The sequence below is a fragment of the Pelophylax lessonae genome, assembly GCF_965119305.1.
Source record: "Pelophylax lessonae genome assembly, chromosome: 4".
In the NCBI taxonomy this organism is placed as follows: domain Eukaryota; kingdom Metazoa; phylum Chordata; class Amphibia; order Anura; family Ranidae; genus Pelophylax; species Pelophylax lessonae.
Window position 1 is genome coordinate 596,216,434 of NC_138771.1, and position 20,287 is coordinate 596,236,720.

General features: G+C 43.3%; 1 protein-coding gene across 5 annotated transcripts in view; it reads left to right on the forward strand.

The window, feature by feature from the left end:
- Nucleotides 1-15,051, forward strand: part of PDE4A (phosphodiesterase 4A) — a 546,165-nt gene extending 531,114 nt beyond the window's left edge. For all 5 annotated transcript variants that reach the window (XM_082256201.1, XM_082256202.1, XM_082256203.1 and 2 more), the window contains 3 exons: nt 3,463-3,585; nt 8,897-9,079; nt 13,151-15,051. In XM_082256201.1, the coding sequence (XP_082112327.1) occupies nt 3,463-3,585; nt 8,897-9,079; nt 13,151-13,543 (699 nt within the window). In that variant the 3' untranslated portion in view covers nt 13,544-15,051. The remainder of the gene's footprint in view (nt 1-3,462; nt 3,586-8,896; nt 9,080-13,150) is intronic.
- The last annotated feature ends 5,236 nt before the right edge of the window (nt 15,052-20,287 follow it).

Consider the following 20,287-nt stretch of genomic DNA (forward strand, 5'->3'; position numbering starts at 1 on the left):
GCAAGAGCACTTTTTTGCCACAGGCTGCTAAAACTAAGGGACCTCGCAACAAGCGAGGACCTTTCTTTACCGCCCATAAAGGGTTCGCACGCCCGGCTGGAACAAGCGGGAAAGGCAAGACTCCTCCAGGAGGGTTCAAGAAAGGCTGGTCGGACAAACAGAGGACCAACTCAGCCAAACCCGAAGCAAAGGAGTACACAGCCTGAAGGTGCGCCCCCACCCGGTTTGAGGGTGGGGGGACGTTTTCACCGGTATTCAGGACATTAGATCGAGCATCAACTACTACTACCGGTGCGATTCTTCCCTTCCAACATTTAAGTACTACAGGGAGCGGTAGTCACCGTTCCCTGAATAGATCTTTTCCTTTACCTTTTCCTAAGATTAATTTCTATTCCCCACAGGAATCGGATCTGGTTTACCAGACAGGCCAAGAAGCCTCTAGCCGGGTGACTTCGGTCCCTGAGGTTCAACCAGAAAAGATCACCCTTCCTGATAGCAATCAGGTATCTGATAAATGTGTGGGAACAGAAAACGACCAGACTTTCTCGGATGGTCGGGGCCAGATAGCTCTAGGGACGCCTGGTTCAGATCCAGTCAACACCAGTGGCCCTAGAAATTCTAGGCTGGCCTCGTCAAGCCGGCCTGGCCGACTTGGACAGGCTAGTCGCAGACGTTCCGTGGGAACTTCGTCTCAGGGAGTGTCTGTGGTCTCAAGGACCAGTTTACCATCGTGCTTTACAGTCGCTGGTTTTAATGGCCTGGCCATTGAGACCCAAGTACTGAAGGACAGAGGTTTGTCAGCTTCAGTCATTCCTACCCTTATTAAAGCAAGGAAAGCGACTTCCAGCAAGGTCTATTATCACACATGGAAGACTTATATTGCGTGGTGCGAATCTTTAGGATTTCCTCCACGTACCTATTCGGTGACTCGAATATTGGCTTTTTTGCAACAAGGGGTTGAGCAGAAGCTAGCCTTGAGCACCATCAAGGGTCAAGTTTCAGCATTAGCAATCTTCTTTCAGAAACCTTTAGCTACCAAGTCCTTGGTGCGGAATTTCATCCAGGGGGTGCGGCACCTGGCTCCACCAGTCCGCGCGCCCTTACCGCCCTGGGATCTTAATTTAGTTTTGTCGGTTCTACAGAAACCTCCCTTTGAAAACATCAGGGAGATTCCCTTGTTTACTCTATCCCAGAAGGTGGCCTTCTTGGTGGCTATCACTTCTGCTCGCAGGGTGTCAGAACTGGCTGCATTATCATGCCAGTCCCCATACCTAGTGATTCATAGGGATAAGGTAGTACTTCATCCTAAGCCATCCTTTCTTCCTAAGGTGGTTTCAGATTTTCATCTGAATGAAGATATTGTACTACCTTCCTTGTGTCCTCAGCCCAAGCATCATCGGGAACATGCGTTGCATTCCTTAGATGTGGTTCGGGCAATCAGGGTATACCTGAAAGCTACGGAATCATTCCGTAAGACGGATTCACTTTTTGTGATCACGGATGGCCCCAGAAAGGGTTTGCCTGCATCTGCCGCGACCATTGCTAAATGGATTAGACAAACGGTGGTACAGGCTTATTCTATTAAGGGTCAGAGTCCTCCGTTCCCTGTTAGGGCGCACTCCACTCGAGCGCTCAGTACTTCCTGGGCCTTTCGCCATCAGGCGTCAGTGGTCCAGGTATGTAAGGCGGCCACCTGGTCGTCGGTACATACCTTTACAAAGTTCTATAAAATTGATGTGACGGCATCGGCGGATGCCTCATTTGGCCGCAAGGTTTTTCAGGCCGCAATTTGAGGAGACCGGTGGTCTACCTCAAGGGTTTTTTCTGTTTGAAAAAAAAAAAGAAAAATTTTTTTTTCTCTTTTTTGTTGAGTCTCATCATTAAGGATGAGCATTGTAAACTTCTAGTTGGCACCGGTTGGGCCTTCTAGATTGGGATTTGATTTTCATTTTCCCACCCCTCATTTGTGATACTGCTCTGGGACGTCCCGAAGGTGCTGTATCACCAAGGACTACGTCTGTCAATGAGTGATAGAGAAAAATGGATTTTTGTAAAATCTTACCGTAAAATCCTTTTCTCTTAGCTCATTGACAGACGTAGTCCCCGCCCCTCTGTTTTGGAGTTGGGTTGGGTTAAAATCTCTAAAGACTGCTTTTTGACATAACTGATTTGCTGAGGCAGAGAGAGAGAGGATATACCCTCTGGGACTGCCCCTAGGGTGTGGCCAGAGCATTTTAATTTCCTGTCTAGTCCTGCTCCTGTGGAGGCAACATAACCCGAAGGTGCTGTATCACCAAGGACTACGTCTGTCAATGAGCTAAGAGAAAAGGATTTTACGGTAAGATTTTACAAAAATCCATTTTTTTTATTTTCTGCTATAAAACATATCCAATAAAAAAAAAAAATTAAAAATTTAGGCCAATATGTACTGTATTCTGCTACATATTTTTGGTAAAAAAATCCCAATAAGTGTATATTGATTGGTTTGTGCAAAAGTTATCGCGTCTACAAACTAGGGGAAAGATTTATGGCGTTTTTATTTATTTTTTTTACTAGTAGTGGCGGCGATCCGGTCCAGAACTGGTTAAAAAGCATCCGCAAAGTCCATATCTTCAAGGCATGGAATTTATTTTTGTTCCTATGTGAATGGAAGATGTCCTTGCTTAAGGACCCTATCAGTGGTTGCATCACGAAGGACAGGCAGATCTGTTGCAGGCCACTAAAAAGGAAAAGCCCATCAGTCCAATCAAAACGTGACTTCTAAGGTCTTTTGTTGTGGCAAATGTCTAGTTTGACCTATGTTTTACTTATGTACAGAATGATTGACGGCAGGTAGCACTGAAAACTTAAGACAGAAATATTGGGCAGAAACAAGGCGTTATAAAAAAATGTTATGGCTTCTTTCTGTATTTGTATTTCCCTCCTGAGAACTAGTTAGTGTCTGTCTTACATGTTCTAACCGGCCCTAGCAACAGGTAAAGACTACATTTTTTGGTGGCTAGGAAGAGAATATGGAAAGTGTTATGGTCAAGCACTATCTCCACAAGTCATGTTAAGATATAAGAAACTAAAGGGGGATACAACCTAGTTGTTGGCCTTGACATAGGTTTGTAAGTTGGAAAAGATGGCTTCCCTAGGGTTTGGTAAAGCTTAGAATGAATACTGATTTAGAACAAAGGTAAGTAGGGTGAGTGTCTTTGAATGGACTCTGTAGTCGAGGCTGTCAAAGTAGAGCCTTACATATTTTTAACGCTAAAGTAGCCGTTTTGGCCAACAGACTACCCTGCATAGGTTTTTATGTTTTGAATTAATGATCATGTTCATTTTGCTAATAAAGTTACACAACTCAAGATTATGATCACCATTTGTATAATGTTTTAAATTGTCTCTCACATTGAACTTAAACAGATCTGTACAGGTGGAAATATATTCCAAAATTAACAGTCTGATTTTTCCTATCAGGTTCTAGCCACCGACATGTCCAAACACATGAGCCTGTTGGCTGACCTAAAGACCATGGTGGAGACCAAAAAGGTGACCAGTTCTGGTGTCTTGTTGCTGGATAACTACACAGACAGGATACAGGTCAGTATCCGAGGAATATAGTGCTCTAATGTAACCGGCTGTAGTCTTTGAATTTTATACTACAGGGAGCCAGTTATACAGTATGTAGCCATACTTCAGACAATGGTGGTAACATGGACTTAAAGTGGACCAGTTTTGTTGTAACAGTAAAATAGGTCCTTATAAGTGAAAAAGCCTGTACCTGTAATTTCAATACACAGCACTGTACAAAATGTGGCATGGCATTTCCATTATGTTTACTCTAGTACAGATCCTCATGGTTCCTTTTCTCTTTTTCATCCAGCTAAAGAAAGGCAAAGTCTTTACTAAATGCCTGCACGAGAACGATAGAGAAGTGTTAGCACCGAACTCTAGATAGGTAGTAGCAATGCAAAGGAAAGAGCAACACTGCTCAGGCTCAATCAGCTGTGCTCTGCAATCCAGCTGGGTGCTCACCACAGTGGAAGTATTGTAGGAAAAGAAATGGGTCGCACTCTGTCATGGAATGAAGTTGCTTGCATTCATTGAAGTATCGTCATGCCAAACATAATAAAGTGCATCGCAATCCTAAAACACACATTACACAGTAATGAATACATCCATTAAAGAAATAAGATGCTACAATAAGTCACATAATAGAGAAGTGCAAGGAGAAACGCCAAACGATATACAGTAAACCCCCGCTCCATCGCGGTTCAGTTTTTGAGGTCCCGGTATATTGCGTTTTTTTTTTTTTGTAATGTTATTTTACTATATAAATCATTAAAAATGAAATATTTTTGTGTTTTCCATAGCTCTTGCTATGTCTCTCAGTATCCTTTATGTGTTTAAATGAGTTTCTATTGTTTTAAAAGTGTGTTTAACCACTTTACCACCGGAGGATTTTGCTGTCTTATGTCCAGGCCACTTTTTGCGATTCGGCGCTGTGCGACTTTAACTGACAATTGCGCAGGTGATCAAATTGGTGGTATTTGATCACCTGTGCGATTTTTACTTTTTGCGCTATAAACAAAAAAAGAGCGTTTATTTTGAAAAATTAACAATATTTTTAACATTTTTTTTATATGAAATTCCTCCCAAAAAATATGTAAAAATCAAATTTTTTTAAAATTTTTGGCCAATTTGTTTTCTGCTACCTATGTTTGGTAAAAAAAAATCACAATAAGCGTATTTTGATTGGTTTGCGCAAAAGTTATTGCGTTTACTAACTAAGGGAAAGATTTCTGTCATTTTTGGTGTTTTTTTTTTTAACGAGTAATGGCGGCGATCTGCATTTTTTTTTTTTTTTTTGCAGGACTACGACATTGCGGCGGACAGATCGGACCCTTGACTGACATTTTTGACACTTTTGGGGGTACCAGTGACATTACTGCAGTAATCAGTGCTATATATATGCACTGTTACTGTAAAAATGACACTGGCAGGGAAGGGGTTAATTTTATTGGAGAGGGAGGGGTTAATGTATGCCTGGTGCTTACTGACGTGTGTGGGGGGGGAGGTGACTGAGTGAGTCAGGGACAGATCGGATGTCCAGCTATGCTGAACACTCCGATCTGTCACTCCCTGTCACTTAGGAGATCCGCCCGCTCTGTTTACACAGGCGGGCGGATCTCCAAACTAGATTCCCCGACGATTGGGGAAGAGCGGCGGCGATCGCCGCCGCTCCTCCCCTGGCCCGACTCCCGCTGTGAATGAAAACAGCGGGAGCGCGCCTCCGGCGGCGCCTACAGGGGGAGGAGTCCAGTGACGTAGGTCTACGTCGCTGGACGGTAAGGAGCCACTGTGCCGCAGTAGAGGCACAGTGAGCGGTCGGCAAGTGGTTAAAGACCTTAAAATGCTTTTACACGTACAGTGACAGTAAAAAAAAACAATGCATTTTAATAGGGTTTTTCTATTTCGCGGATTTTCACTTTTCGCGGCTGGGTCCGGAACGTAACCCCCGCAATGGAGGGGGGTTTACTGTAGTGCAAAAAGATGAAAGAAGAGTCCTTCTGTGGATTTTAAAAGCAGAGACTGAAATGCTGGCACTAACTCCAGAAAGATGATGATCTTAGGTGCTCATAACTTCCCACCACCAGGCATTCTCTGCCTCTAACCCTAATACACCGACCACACAGGGTCAATCAGCATTAGATATCCAGATTTCAAAAAAGTCTTCACTTATTGGGGATGGCTGTCCTTCATACACAACACACGGGGCCAGTCAGCATTAACCAGATATCAGGATGACATAAGGGTCTTCACATAATGGGGATAGCTGTCCCGGATTCCCTCCGCAGTGTATGTGAAAATAAGGACAGAATCGAATGCTCTCCGTATATTCCACAAATTTAATAGAATAAAAAAAGGTTGCACTCACATAAAATAGATAAAACTTAGACCAAATAGCAGGGCATGCAAGGGTGTTCCTGGTTACTTCCTGGTGTCCCCAAGATGGCCGTGGGTCACGTGAAATCACATCCAAACAGACAAACTGTTAACGCGTTTCACACAGGTCTCCGTGCTTATTCACAACTACTAGGTAGTAGCAATGAAAAGTTCCTAAGTGAATTATGTCTAACAAAATATCAAACCGTTTTCCTTCATTCACACTACAGACAGATGTCCAAGTGCAGGGGTCTCCAAACTTTGGCCATTGGGAGTAGAAAATATCCTGGCATCAGTGGGAGTGTACAATATCCCATCTTTAGTATTAGAGGAATCATTAGTGCCCCATCGTTGCCCCATCACTGGTGTCAGTGGGAGGATAGTGTTCCATTGTTGGTGGCAGTGGGATGAATAGTTCCACATTGTTGTCAGTGGTGGGGAATAGCGACACATCGTTGGTACCTATCGCTAGTGTCAGTGGGAGGAATAGTTAAATAAAATGGATAATTTCTGTGCTAGAATATGTGTAACAGGGCCGCAGCCTACCTCACATTTTTTTACACAATGGGCTTAAAGAAATGGCACTTTTTTAACTCATACACTTGTAGCTTTTCTCAGGCAGTGCCACCTATCCCTCCTTTTCATATCCAGTGTGAGGAATAGTGCCCCATCCTTGGTGTCAGTGGAAGGAATCATGCCCTATAGTTGGTGTCAGTGGAAGAAATAGTGCCCCATCGTTGGTGTCAGTGGGAGGAATAGTGCCCCATCATTGGTGTCAGTGGGAGGAATAGTGCCCCATCATTGGTGTCAGTGGGAGGAATAGTGCCCCATCATTGGTGTCAGTGGGAGGAATAGTGCCCCATCATTGGTGTCAGTGGGAGGAATAGTGCCCCATCATTGGTGACAGTGGAAGGAATAGTGCCCCATCATTGGTGTCAGTGGGAGGCATAGGGCCCCATCATTGGTGTCAGTGGGAGGAATAGTGCCTCATCATTGGTGTCAGTAGGAGGAATGGTGCCCCAAGGGCTGGACTAAGGCGAACAAAGGAACTAATTTGGCCCCTGGTCCACAGTTTGGAGATTATTGTTCTAGTGTGTTATATCTTCCAAGATCAGAATCTTGTTATCTTGTCTAACCTATACCCCTGAACACGTTAGATATGCTTATGAACTGTAATATTTTTTAAACCTACTCAGCTCATGTTGCAATGTATGGATAATGGTCTTTTAATAATATGAAGGTACCAAAGGGATTTGAGCAAACTTTTTTTTTTTTTTTTTTTTTTTTTCCAGTTTTTACCTGCTTTTGCTTTATAGATAAAGCAGGCCATTTTATTTATTAACGGTGCCAGACCCACAGGAGAGCCTGCTACAGTCACCTTGTCAGTCTCGGCACTAATAAATAAATAGAATAAGTATAATAGAATAAGTAAGTAGAAAGAGTACGTGTCAATCACCTTAGCAGAAAATTATTTTACAGTATTGCCATGAATGCAAGCGTATTTTTGGGAACCGAGACTGCAGATTCACATAGAAAGGCAATTTCTAAATAGAACTAAACTGACACTGAACACACACTGTTTAATTTACATTGTCCCTTCTTTCTGTATATGGATGATGGCACTGTGATTATTTTAATAAAAAAATGGATATACAGCTGTCACATGACCCAGCTCCTTCCCAGCCTGTCTGCAGGGAAACAGTGGCAAGAGGAGCCCCCTCCAGTCTGTGTCTTAGAATAGGAGTGAGGTGATGCCTCCATCAATCTACATGTAATATCCTACCCCCATTGTGTTTAGCTGGTTAGTGGACATGTAGGAGGAGGGAGGGAGTGGACTGTCACTTATCACTGCCCACAACTCTATAGTCACCTGGGCTGCTCAGATGTGATAGAAAGGAAAAGCTCAGCATAGAAACTCACTAAAATTGGAGCATGTGCAGAGCTGCCACCACAGCTGCAAAATCCCTATCTGAATTAGGGAATTGGACAGAAGGTGGAGATAGAGAGCAGCAGGATCAGCCAGTTTTTTTTCAGAATACAGATAATAAATCTCATAGTGACTAGTGAGTACAGTACAGACATAGTGAGTATAAATAGCATGTAATACACCATTTATTTATAGTTTTTTATTATGTGGGTTTAGTGACACTTTAGGATATTACTTTATCACATCAGTTTTTTTTTCTTTTATAGCAAACGTTTCCTTTTTAAATATGGCAAATGGGGAACAGAAAGCGATCTAAAGAATGAACCACCAATTACTGGGCTTAATAATAGATGTCAAGCAAAAAAAAACAAATGCGCTAATCTAACCAAATTGCGTGTGTGAAGCAGCGACTTCAAGTGTGACCAACACCCCAAAGAACAATAATAAATACAAGTCGCGCTATAAATGATTAAACATTTAAATCAATAATTAATAATAGATGTGTCTGAATTATTTGGCTATAGTTATGTTGTCCCTTTCTTGACAGTTGGGGCAGGTTAGAAATGAAAGCGAGAATCTGGTTGGCATGGCCAACACAATTATTAGTTTCTTGCAAGTTCATACATTTTGCCCGTCCGTCAAGGTAGTGACCCACCCAAGTAAAGAACTAAACATAGCACAGTGCGCATGTGAAATGCCCAAGTAACAGAGAACCATTATCCCTTATGAAGATCGAAGCCCCTTCTTGTGTCACTTCACCAAGACCTATGGAGAAGTATGCATTTTCAGTATGGCTACCCAGCCTCAGCATGTCGTTGCACATCTGGACTAGGAAAGAAAACATTGTATTAGTGAAACCTCAAACTTTTGAAGATTTTACTATCCGCAAGTTGTGCTGTTTAAATTCCATGTGTATTTATTTTCTTCTTGTGATTTGGCTGTTTTTACTTATTTCAGCATTGCTTTATTCATTAGATGAAAGATCCCCTTTACATTAATCTTACGTCTGACTGCTATGTGTTCTGTCTGCTGCCACAGGTTCTTCGCAACATGGTGCACTGTGCGGATCTCAGCAACCCAACCAAACCACTGGAACTGTACCGACAGTGGACTGACCGCATCTTGGAGGAGTTCTTCAGACAGGGAGACAAGGAGAGGGAGAGGGGGATGGAAATAAGCCCTATGTGTGACAAGCACACTGCCTCTGTTGAGAAATCGCAGGTACGTTTCCATATGCGATACAAAATACCCCCTCGTTAAATGCTCAGTCTTTGGTCTGAATGTCTTACAGCAATGCCAAATAGGCCCTTTCAAGTAGTGGTTGCTGAAATTCACTGTTGTTTCTATTGTCCCAACATGCAGTGTTGGGAAGGGCTGGAGAACCATGAGCACCAGGGGAGCTGCTACAATCTAGTTTATTATGGCAAGTAGTGTATTTCTCACCTCCCCCAGTATTGACGTAAAAATTGGATCAATGTTTTTATGTAAAAAATGTCCATACATGAAATTCTTCTTGAGCTAAGCTAGTTGAAAGTTCACTTTTGTAAAGTCTACACAGGGCCGGTGCATGGATTTCTGCCTACACAAGCGAAGCTCCATTTTGGCGCCCCCCCCCTTGCAAAAATGTTTCTTTCAATAATTTTTGATTAATGCAGCGTATTAGCAGGGATAGGCACGGACCAAGGCTGTGGCGGACATTTTCCAATGTACAGACCTTAGTGAAGGACACCAAGGTACATTTCAAATTAAAACCATCAAAAAACATTCCGTCTACTCTCTGGCCTAGTTCTACAATGACAAATAAGTTTAAAATAAGATATATATATAGACTGCTTGTGGTATTATTGTTATAAACGGTTTAAAATATTTTCAAAATTCTTACCTTATATTTTTCTGTTGTATTGAGTCGCAGCAGCAGCATCAAAGTACTTTGTAGACGTGGATGAAGTAGCAATACGCAAACATACGTCAACACGGCAGTCCCCAGGTCCCCCATAGATCCCCCTTCAGTGCAGGCCAGGGCAGGTCCCCCATAGATCCCCCTTTAGTGCAGGCCAGGGCAGGTCCCCCCATAAATCCCCATTTTAGAGCAGGCAGGTCCCCCATAGATCCCCCTTTAGTGCAGGCCAGGGCAGGTCTCCTGTAGATCCCCCTTTAGAGCAGGCAGGTCCCCATAGATCCCGCTGTAATGCAGGTAGGTCCCCCATAGGTCCCCCTTTAGAGCAGGCCTGACCAGGGTGAGGGTCCCCCATATTTATACATCCCCCTTTAGAGCAGGCAAGGGAGGCAGGTCCCCCATAGATCCCCCTTTAGAGCAGGCAAGGGCGAGGGTGCCCCAAAATTATACATCACCCTTTAGAGCAGGCAAGGGCGAGGGTGCCCCATAATTATACATCACCCTTTAGAGCAGGCAAGGGCAAGCAGGTCCCCCATAGATCCCCTTTTAGAGCAAACAAGGGCAGGCAGGTCAACCATCCCCCATAGTTCCCCCTTTAGTGCAGGTAGGTCCCCCATAGATCCCCCTTTACAGCAGGCCAGGAGGAGGGTCTCTCATATTGATACATCCCATTTAGAGCAGGCAAGGTACTCCCTTGCCTGTTCTAAAGGGGGATGTATAAATATGGGGGACCCACACCTCACCCTGGCCTGCTCTAAAGGGGAATTTGTGGGGAACCTGGGATGGCTGACCTGCCTGCCCTTGCCTGCTCTAAAGGGGATTTTAAATATGGGGGACCCTCACCCTGGCCTAGGCCTGCTCTAAAGAGGGATCTAGGGGGACCCCCTAGATCCCCCTTTAGAGCAGGCCTAGGCCAAGGTGAGGGTCCCCCATATTTATAAATACCCCTTTAGAGCAGGCAACCCCCTAGATCCCCCATTAGAGCAGGCCTAGGCCAGGGTGAGGGTCCCCCATATTTATAAATACCCCTTTAGAGCAGGCAACCCCCTAGATCCCCCATTAGAGCAGGCCTAGGCCAGGGTGAGGGTCCCCCATATTTATAAATACCCCTTTAGAGCAGGCAATGGCAGGCAGGTCAGCCATCCCAGGTTCCCCATAGATCCCCCTTACAGCAGGCCAGGGTGACAGTCCCCCTTAAAGCAGGCCAAGCAGGGTTCCCAGACCTCCAGTCCATTGAGTCCACCACAGCCTACTGTTACCGTCCTCCTTTTCTTCTCCTGCGCTGGATAGTCAGACAGTCCCTCCCCCAGTCAGCCCAGAGTCAGTCACAGAGAGATCACTGCGCAGCCGCGCACGCAGGTCTCTCTCCAGTCTCCACCACTACTCCAGTTTGCAGGCGGTGCCAAGAGCTAGATCCGAAAAGGAGGCGGGAGCGGACAACCCGAGGGAGGCCTGAGGCTCCGCCCAGAGCGATCGCATCAAGGATTGACTGAGCCGAGATTATTTTCAGCAGACAGCCGCAGAGTGAGACTGAGACAACCGCAGAGTGAGTTGCGGGCCGGTGTTCCGTGAGAATTACCTACCCCTGAGAAAAACCTACTCTCGTCACTTCCGGTGCACGGCAGTGTGTGTATCACGACCGGTTACATTAAAACAGCTGTGCTGCAATATGAGTCATCTCCGCTCCTGTCCCTGTCTCTTCCCTGATCTCGGCTAGTAAATATAAAAGCGGCGGCGGCTGTATGAAAAGATAAATCACGGAGCCTAGCACTGCTTTTATATTTACTAGCCAAGATCAGGGAAGTGACCGGGACAGGAGCGGAGATGACTCATATTGCAGCACAGCTGTTTTAATGTAACCGCCGCGTGGGTAGGTTTTTTTCACGGACACCGTGATCATTTCATACTAGTGCGCATGCGCACTAGTCTGATCCTCAACTCTTCCATTAGGTATCCGGGGCTGTGAGCATGCGCACTGCTGCGCTGCTCAGCTGTTCCTGGCCGGAAGTGACGAGGGTAGGTTTTTCTCACGGGGTAGGTAATTCTCACGTTACACCGGCGCGGTGGACACTGCAAGGACCGCTCACGGACACCAGTGTCCGTGTGCGGACACCTTGCCGACCCCTGCCCAGAAGCCTAGGCTACAATGGAAGTGCGAAGCATTCATGCTGGAATAAAGGAACAGGGCATGCTGGGACTTGCAGTCCTATCCCAGGATGCAATAGAGGAGCAGGTCATCATGCTGACAGTTGTAGCTCTATCACAGGCTGCAATGAACGTGCAGGCAATGCTGGGAGCTGTAGTTCTACCACAGGCTGCACTGTTTGTACAGCACATGCTGGGACTTCTAGTCCCTCTGCCCCCCCCCCCCCCAGTGTAAACACACCCAGGAGGTCTCCCTGTCCCATTTGCAGCACACAGGTGTACATGTCCCAGTCACAGATGATACGACCCACCCTCCAGCCCAGTGTCCCGGCCCCCTGCCACCCCCAGGACCCCTCAGGGTCTCTGTTTACCTGCTTCGCTTGTCAGACACTCTGCTTCATCACTGACGCCCAGTCACTCCCGCCTTAGCCAATCGCTGCCCGGTTACTTCAGACTGGCGGGCCGCTTGTCCAATGGCGAGGCGCGGTGGGCGGGAGCCTCCGTTTAATACTTGGAAGCGTGTGTGGTGATGTCAGGGCGGGCTGTGTGTGATCCCGGAGTTCTACAATACACACCCGGGACAGGACACAGTAGCACACCGGAGCGGGGCGCCGGCAACTCCGCATAATAAAGTATTTAAAAAAAAAAAAAGGTTAATTTTCCCTCCCCATCTGCGGCTGCGGACCTGCCCGCCCCAAGCGGCCGCTTGGTCCGCCTGGTGGTTGCGCCGGCCCTGAGTCTACATGTTCTACCCCTCCTTTAAGCCCCGTACACACGGGCTGAATATCGCTGGGTTCAACAGAAACATTTAACCCGTGTGTACAGCTGCCTTACAGAAGACAGCCAAACATCCCACTTCTGTCAAAGGGGCATAACCGAAAAATGATCCGCCAATTGGCATCCTATCAGTGCTCTCACAATAGCTCCGCAGGGGGATCAGTGTTCTAACATCGGATAGTTAGTACAGCAAGCTCCTTATTTTTCTTTTTTTTGTTCAGCCCGCTGGGTTTAACGAAAAAAAACTGTTTGTTTGAACCAGACTTTAGTAAATGGGCTCCATTGTTTTTCAGAGATTAAACGGGAGTTTTTAGCTGTGGTGCTCAATCATTCTAGCACTGTCAGTAATAACCAGTAAATGAAAGGGCTGAAATGGCAGTGAGGTTCTGTTATACAGCAATATTTGAAATGATTATAGATCCGTTGAACCCTTAATACATTGTCTACATCCCATGTGTTTCTGTACTTCACAGGTTGGCTTTATTGATTACATTGTCCATCCGTTGTGGGAGACTTGGGCGGATCTTGTTCACCCTGATGCTCAGGATATCCTGGACACCTTGGAGGACAACCGGGATTGGTACCAAGGCATGATCCCTCAAAGCCCGTCCCCACCACCAGATGATCCAGACAAAGACGAGGAGAGCGGTATGGAAAAGTTCCAGTTTGAATTGACACTGGAGGAAGAAACGGAGGATTCTGACAAGGACCGGAATAGCGGCATCGAGGAAGAGGAGGGCTGTGCGCTCCAAACACCTGAGATCCAAGAACCTGAGCTGGACTTTGAAGACGACCCCACAACACAGGAAGAGCCACCAGAACAGACTGACGACCAATCAAACGACACATCTTCTGCGGAATCCTGAACTTTACCGATGGAAGACAATAAACTCTAAGATGTTTAACAACACACAAAGACTTGTTTTACATGGAGATCAAAATGTGCTTAATTTCCAGTTTCATATTTATTTATTTTTGTCTTTTTTTTGTTTTCTTTGAAGGTTGTTTTTGTATTCTCAAGGGGAACAAACACAATTACTGTAGATTCCGATACTTTGCACAGAATAGGAGTTTGTTGCCATAAGTAAGTTACAACACACTCTCTACAAAAAAATCTATAATGTGTTATTTTTTTGTGCTTTTTTTTTTTTCTTTTGAAAAAAAAAAAACTATTTATTTCCCTTTCAAACGGATGCAACAAGGAAACCAAGTTCCGTTCCTGTTTTTGCGCATGCAACAAGAAAGCCATTTTTTTTTTTTTTTTTTGCTTTTTTGGAAAAAATGAACAAAAATACCCATCAAGAACTGAGCAGAAATGTAATGAATTTTTTTAAATTCCTTTTTTTTTTAATTTGTAAAAAAAAGAGAAACCTACCATCTCAGCCAAGCTGAGCTCACTTCTCAGAGTGTTTTATTCTATCTGAGAGTGACGTAGGGTTCCAGAGACTGTGGAAAAGGTGTGTGCCTTTTATGTACTTGTATCTGTGTCTTTTGTTGTGTGGCAGATGGCGCTCCCAAGGCAAAGGTTTCTGGGTAAAACAAAACAGCAGTACCCATGCTGAGAGGTGTTATAGACAGGGCTTTACTTTCACCTCCTCAAAGGGTTCACAGTGTTCTATTCATATGAGGTGGAATGTTCTAGAACTGACCTTTCCACTGCCAGAGGCGGGTGGAACCCAACTCTAAATCTCCCTCTGTTTGGTAGCCAAACGGTAAAAAGAATGTGGAAATCTATAGCCTCCAAAAGACACTTTTTTTTTTTTTTTTGGTACAAAAAAGTAATATTTTATTTAATTCTTCAATTCTCTTTCTCTTAAATCTCTCGACATAGATATATCTACATATATATATAATATATATATATTTTCTAAATGCATATAATTTATTGATCGCCTTTTCTCACAAAATCCACTTCAACACCATAGAATTGCGAAAATTGTGGTGTTTGCTGATTTAAAAAGAAAAAAAAAAAGATAAAAGGGAAAAAAAAAGAAAAGCGAAGATGAACTGATATGGGAGACAGAGAGATTGTAATTGTCTGAGCCTCTTGCAGCTTTGCCGACGGTCTTCCTTACTCTTATTTCTTGTTCTCTCTTGCACACGCTGGCAATACACTCAGAGTGAAGGTTTTTATTTTAGGAGACAACAAGCTGCAAAAGCAACTGCAGGGTAGAAAAAAAAATGTATAGTTTAATTTTTTTTCACCAGCAGTTTTTTTTTTTTTCTTTTTTTCTTTTTTTTTTTATATGTTTTGTTTTAATGATGTTTATATATTTTGTATTATTTATTTGAATGTGTCTTTGTTGCCAAAATACTTGCATATCTGTAAGCTGCTTCTATGAAAGACTGACATTATACAGATTTTTGGTTTGCACAGTTTGCTTTCCAACTTTGTGTCTTTAAACCCAACTCGGTTTATATGAGGTGAGATTGTTTCTTGGCCACTGTCAGCTTTTCCGGTCTTAGAGTGTATTTCACCAAAAATATTGCTAATTAACAATTAGGGCAGTCTAAGAAAAAAAAAATAGGAAGGTACAGTTTAAAAAAAAAAAATTATATTTCGCATTACAAGTACAGACTGAAATCCCAGACTAGGGAACCCTAAAGGCTTGCATTTAAAGTAACCCTATGTAGTAGGTTAACTAAGTAAAACTAGGGCAAATCAAATTCAGCAGATGATTTTAGTGCATAAATAGATTTTACCATCCATAAAAACTGCATGCCCAAAAGCTTGAGTGGGTGCAGAGATATATATATATATAGGAAGTTGAAATTCTAATTTTTCCAATAAAAGGTGAGCTTGGTCCTTTCCCTTCCAGCCTCTTAGGCCTCCATGCTAGTCCTTCAATTGTAGGCCTCACTGGCCAGTAAGGAGGTTTGTAAAGGGTAGGGCCAAAGGGCCAAGCTGATTTTCTAGAGGAAAATCAAAATTTTAATACAACTTCAATTGCATTTATATTTGAATCTACCAATAGCTTTGACATCCTAAAATTCTGCTTATGCATCTTTCATCATATGCTCAGTTTGAATGACCCAAGTGTGACAGGTTCCCTTTAAGCCCCTCACTTTAGCTATCGCACCCAACTCAGCCTGTTTGCTATTGTAATTATTACATTATAGGAGTATTTCATGATTTCTTTAATTGTGCTCAATTTCTGGTTGCACCATGCCATTGGGTTTTCTTCAATGCATCTCACCAATGTGCATTGTGGTCTAAGAGGTTGTTTATGGAGTTTCAAGTTTTTTTTATCTAGTACATCTAATTTTTACTTATAGTAGGCAACTTAAGCACCCCAGCTGTTGTGGAACTAAAAGTCGCATGAGGTTATTTCTGTTTAAAAAAAAAAAAAGTCTCTTGACTGATAAGACTGACATCCAAAGGCATGATGGGATTTGTAGTTTCACCACAGCTGGAGTGCCAAGCCTAACTACCCCTGATCTAGTTTAGACTCCTACAGCTTTTTTGTCAGGAAAACCATGCAGTACGCTTGACACCTGTTAAGGGACTGCTCAAAAAACATCTACCTCTGGTCCCTTTTTGGACCTCCTGATGACTAAATGGAGGATCACTTGCTTTGTTCTATTTTAGCTGCCCTATGATATGTTCTTTAAACCTAAAGAGCTTAAAGCAAAACTCCAAATAAAAAGTTTTTTTTCAGTTTTGCATTGATTGAGGAAAAGTTTGTTAACCTCTGTTAGGTATATATTGCTGTCTGGGTCCTAGCTGGGGGATATACAATCTCTTCCCGTCCGACAACCTGGTGCAATAGGGATAGAAAACGATGGAATGGGGCAGACACTGCAGCAAAAGCACATTTATTTAGTAAGAGGGATTACAATATTAAAGGAGAGGAAATGGAACCCCTTTAAAGGTTTGTATTGCTCTGTGTTGTCTTGTCCCGGTGAAGCACACACCCTCTCGTTTCTTCTTCCGGTGTCACCAGGACAAGAAATAAGGAGAAACCTGTCCAGTGAAAACACATATAATAACATTTAAGAGGTCCTATCTCTCTTACCTGCTTTATTAAATACAATTTTTAAAAAATGGGCTAAATATGGGCTTTCATTACACAGCGCAACACATTACCAAAATGGCGCTCAATAAGGATAGGCGCACTTAAGTCTTGTTCTACTCTCCTGCAAAGTTTTTAGGTCCAGCAACATGGATTAGGTTAGTAAGATGAAATACGGGCAGAACGAAGATTTTGTAAGAACAGACAATTTATATTATTACTTCTTTTAGCTGACAATTGTTTAGAGAGAGGACCTGATATATTAGTGTTTTGGTACAATAACTGTTTTTATCACTTGTACCAACCAATCAGATTCTTGCTTCTTATTAAAAAAAATGAGAGAGAAAAGAAAGTTGACTGCCGGTTGTAGCGCTCCTGATAAGGAAGGCTCTGAGAAATGTAGGGCCCATGTTGATGGGATTTGATAGGCAAATGCAGCGTGCTTTTGCCATCAGTTTGAGATGCTTCTGACATCATTCACAATCCACTGAAAGTGCATTTGACTTGCTTCAGATGATATTGCTTCCCATAGACTTGTATGGAAAGAAAAGGAGTTCTGAAGTGAGCGAATGCTCATCATCTTTATTCCCTTTTGAGTCATCCAAATTTAAGCTATTTCTATCAGTTTTTTGCTGCTATACACTCTCCCTGTACAACATTTGGCCAGTTTTCAAAGAGTACCTTCTGTCAAAATAAACAGCAGGGAGTCAATATGGAAACCCACAGCTTAATTTGTGGGCACGTCTGTGGACCTACTGGCCACAACTGCGCCAACCACTCCAGTTCTCCTTTGTGTGATCTTATTTCTGTACCTGTTCTGGAGAAGCAGCTTACAGACTTTGCAACATATGTATATTTATATGTAATTCTGTTTTGCCTTAAGCCAAAATTGATTTGCCATAGTCTTAGAAGTCCTCCTGTGTGCGTTTTATCATGTATGTGAAAGGGCTGTCTGCTGTGAAGAGAATGAACAAAAATCTTAATTTTTTATCATCTGATATGGTTTTTTTTTTTCCATTTTATTTTTGCATATTTCTGCATGACTTTTAGCATCCTTCCAAAGAATATCATTATAAGGTGGTGTGTGTGGAGACTGTTGGGGGTCCCCCAGGAATCATGGGACAAAATGGCTCATGTAAAAAAAAAATATATAGCCAATTATAGTAGAGGTTTTGCTCCCAGCAACCAGTCAAGTTTGAAAATCTAGGCCAGCACAGTGCTGTATATGAGCAAACACTGTTATATTTTATTGGTTTTCGTGTTTTTTTTTTTTTTTTTATAAATGAGGTCCTTTGTGAGCATGTGAGTGCACAAAATAAGGTGTTTATCTGGGATTGAACCACAGGAAGTCAGTAGAGCAAAACAGTTGCATTGTGGTGGGAATTGGCCTTTATGATGGATGTTGCTCCTAGTGCTATAGCAGCCACACTTTCCTTTTTACAATTTCCTGTGCTACATGAAGGGGAGATTATGAGTGGCTACTAGTGCCAAAACTTGTTAGGTTTGAATGACGGAAAACCATCACTTTAAGTGGTTCCTATAATAACTCTCAAGATCATTCTCATAGTACAGGTACACTCCTGTCATAATCAAATATGAAAGGGTAGGGAAACTTTCTAACAACACTGTTGCCATTCGGTCCCTATTGATGGCATTGGTACAAGGTCTAAAGCGGGGTACTGATTCACAGTAGTTTAGTCAGTAAGGGCTGGTTTACACCGCATGGGGTGGGACTGCATTGGGTGGCTATTCCAGCGCAGTCCTACCACTTGGACAAGGCAAAATGCCTTGTCTCCTATGTGCCTATTTAACAACACTGAGTTCCAGTGGTGTGCGGGCACGGTGCGCTGAAAGTGCATGCAGTACTTTTTATCAGCTCAGTGCAATGTGAGGCAATTCACTGCCTCGCACCACCCGGCCAGCAATTGAACTTTTGAGATGTCTGTGACATCTCAATAGTGTTTGAGATGTCTGTGTGACATCTCAATAGTGTTTGAGATGTCTGTGAGAGGTCTCAATAGTGTTTGTTTAAAAAAATGAAATGGTGTAATATGCCAAGCTCAGAGCATCATCACTGCACTGATCTCAGCCCCATGGCACACCAGCCACTGCATTGCAACCAGCCCTAAATCTTTCTTCCAGCAGAGGTCTGAATCGCATATTTGTGTGATGACTCAGGTCCTTTACATCACAGCCTCCATCTTCTTATATCACAATCCCATTCTTACATCGGTGTCTTCAGTCCCCGTACATATCACAATCCCCTTTTACATCAGTTTCCCCTTCACAGCCATGTCCTCTGACCCTCCCCCTTTACATCAAGACCCCTCCATTTACAAAGCAGTGCCCTTCCTCTGCCACATTACAGCTCTGTGCATCTCTGCACCCCTTCACATCATAGCTTCGAACATCTCTGTCCCCCCTTTACATCACAGATGCCCATAGTTCTGCCCCCCGCCCCTTCACATTACAGACCCCAACAGCTCTGCCCCTTCACTTTTCTATCTTGCTCAGGTACACAGACAAGAGAGTGGGAGGCAGGATAGGCAGGAGTGGGAGCTGCCAAGGTTACTTTTCATAAGAACAAGCTGATGATTGGTAGCTAGGACTGCCCTGCATCTTAGCAACCACTCACCTGCTGGCTAACTTGAAAAGTAATTGTGGCAGCACCTGCTCCAACCCTGGACTGTCCTACCTCCTGCTTTCCACTCTGCTGTGACAATGACTGCGGGTAAGGCTCGGGAAAAGTACTGGCTCCTAAAGGGCGGGACCGTTGCAGTCCAGACCGGGGTCCGCCATTTAGTGATGCCTGGCCTAAAGAGTTTTCCTATCCTTTTGGGGCTTTTTGTTTCTTGTTTCCAGCTATCATTTTGCAGCATTCAAAGCTTATTCTTGCCTTTAGTGTTTTATGATTTGCTGGGACACGTATTTCTGCTATTTACACCACAGATAGCTGTTTGAAGATGGATTTCACTATATTTAAGAGATAACTTAGCTGGCCAAGCTTCGATCAAGTCAGAGCAATCCCTATAACCTTGAGGACAAGCCGTCTTCTTTTCAATCTAATTTTGGGATTTAAATGCAATGTACACCCAGTTACAGCTGTATTTTCTCATTCTACTAAAGTGTGTTTTTTTTTTTTTTTCTTGGCATTGGTTACCAAGCTGGAGTTACCTGCCCCATCCATTTTCTAATACAATTGGGTGATCTGGTTACTCTGAGAGGACAAGAACTAGAAAGGGGGTGGTACTGATACCTTCAACACAACAATTAAGTATTTTAACAGAAGTTCTGACAATAATTTAGGATTGTAAAGAATAAATAACAGTATGACTATATATATCAATATAAATATATATACAGATTATGAAGATGAACACTTATGTAAAGATTGTATAGTGTCTGGAAAATTGTCTCTAGTCACAAATTCTTGTATAGAAGTCATAGTATGAAAGGTCTCTGGTTTGCACTTTATTTCCTAATTAAGATAGACTAAGCCTTTTCTGTGGACACTAACCTGTATTAAGGAATAGATCAGCCATTTGCTGTTGTGTTCTATATGTTTGCTGATCATGCTAATGTCTGTGCTTAACATGA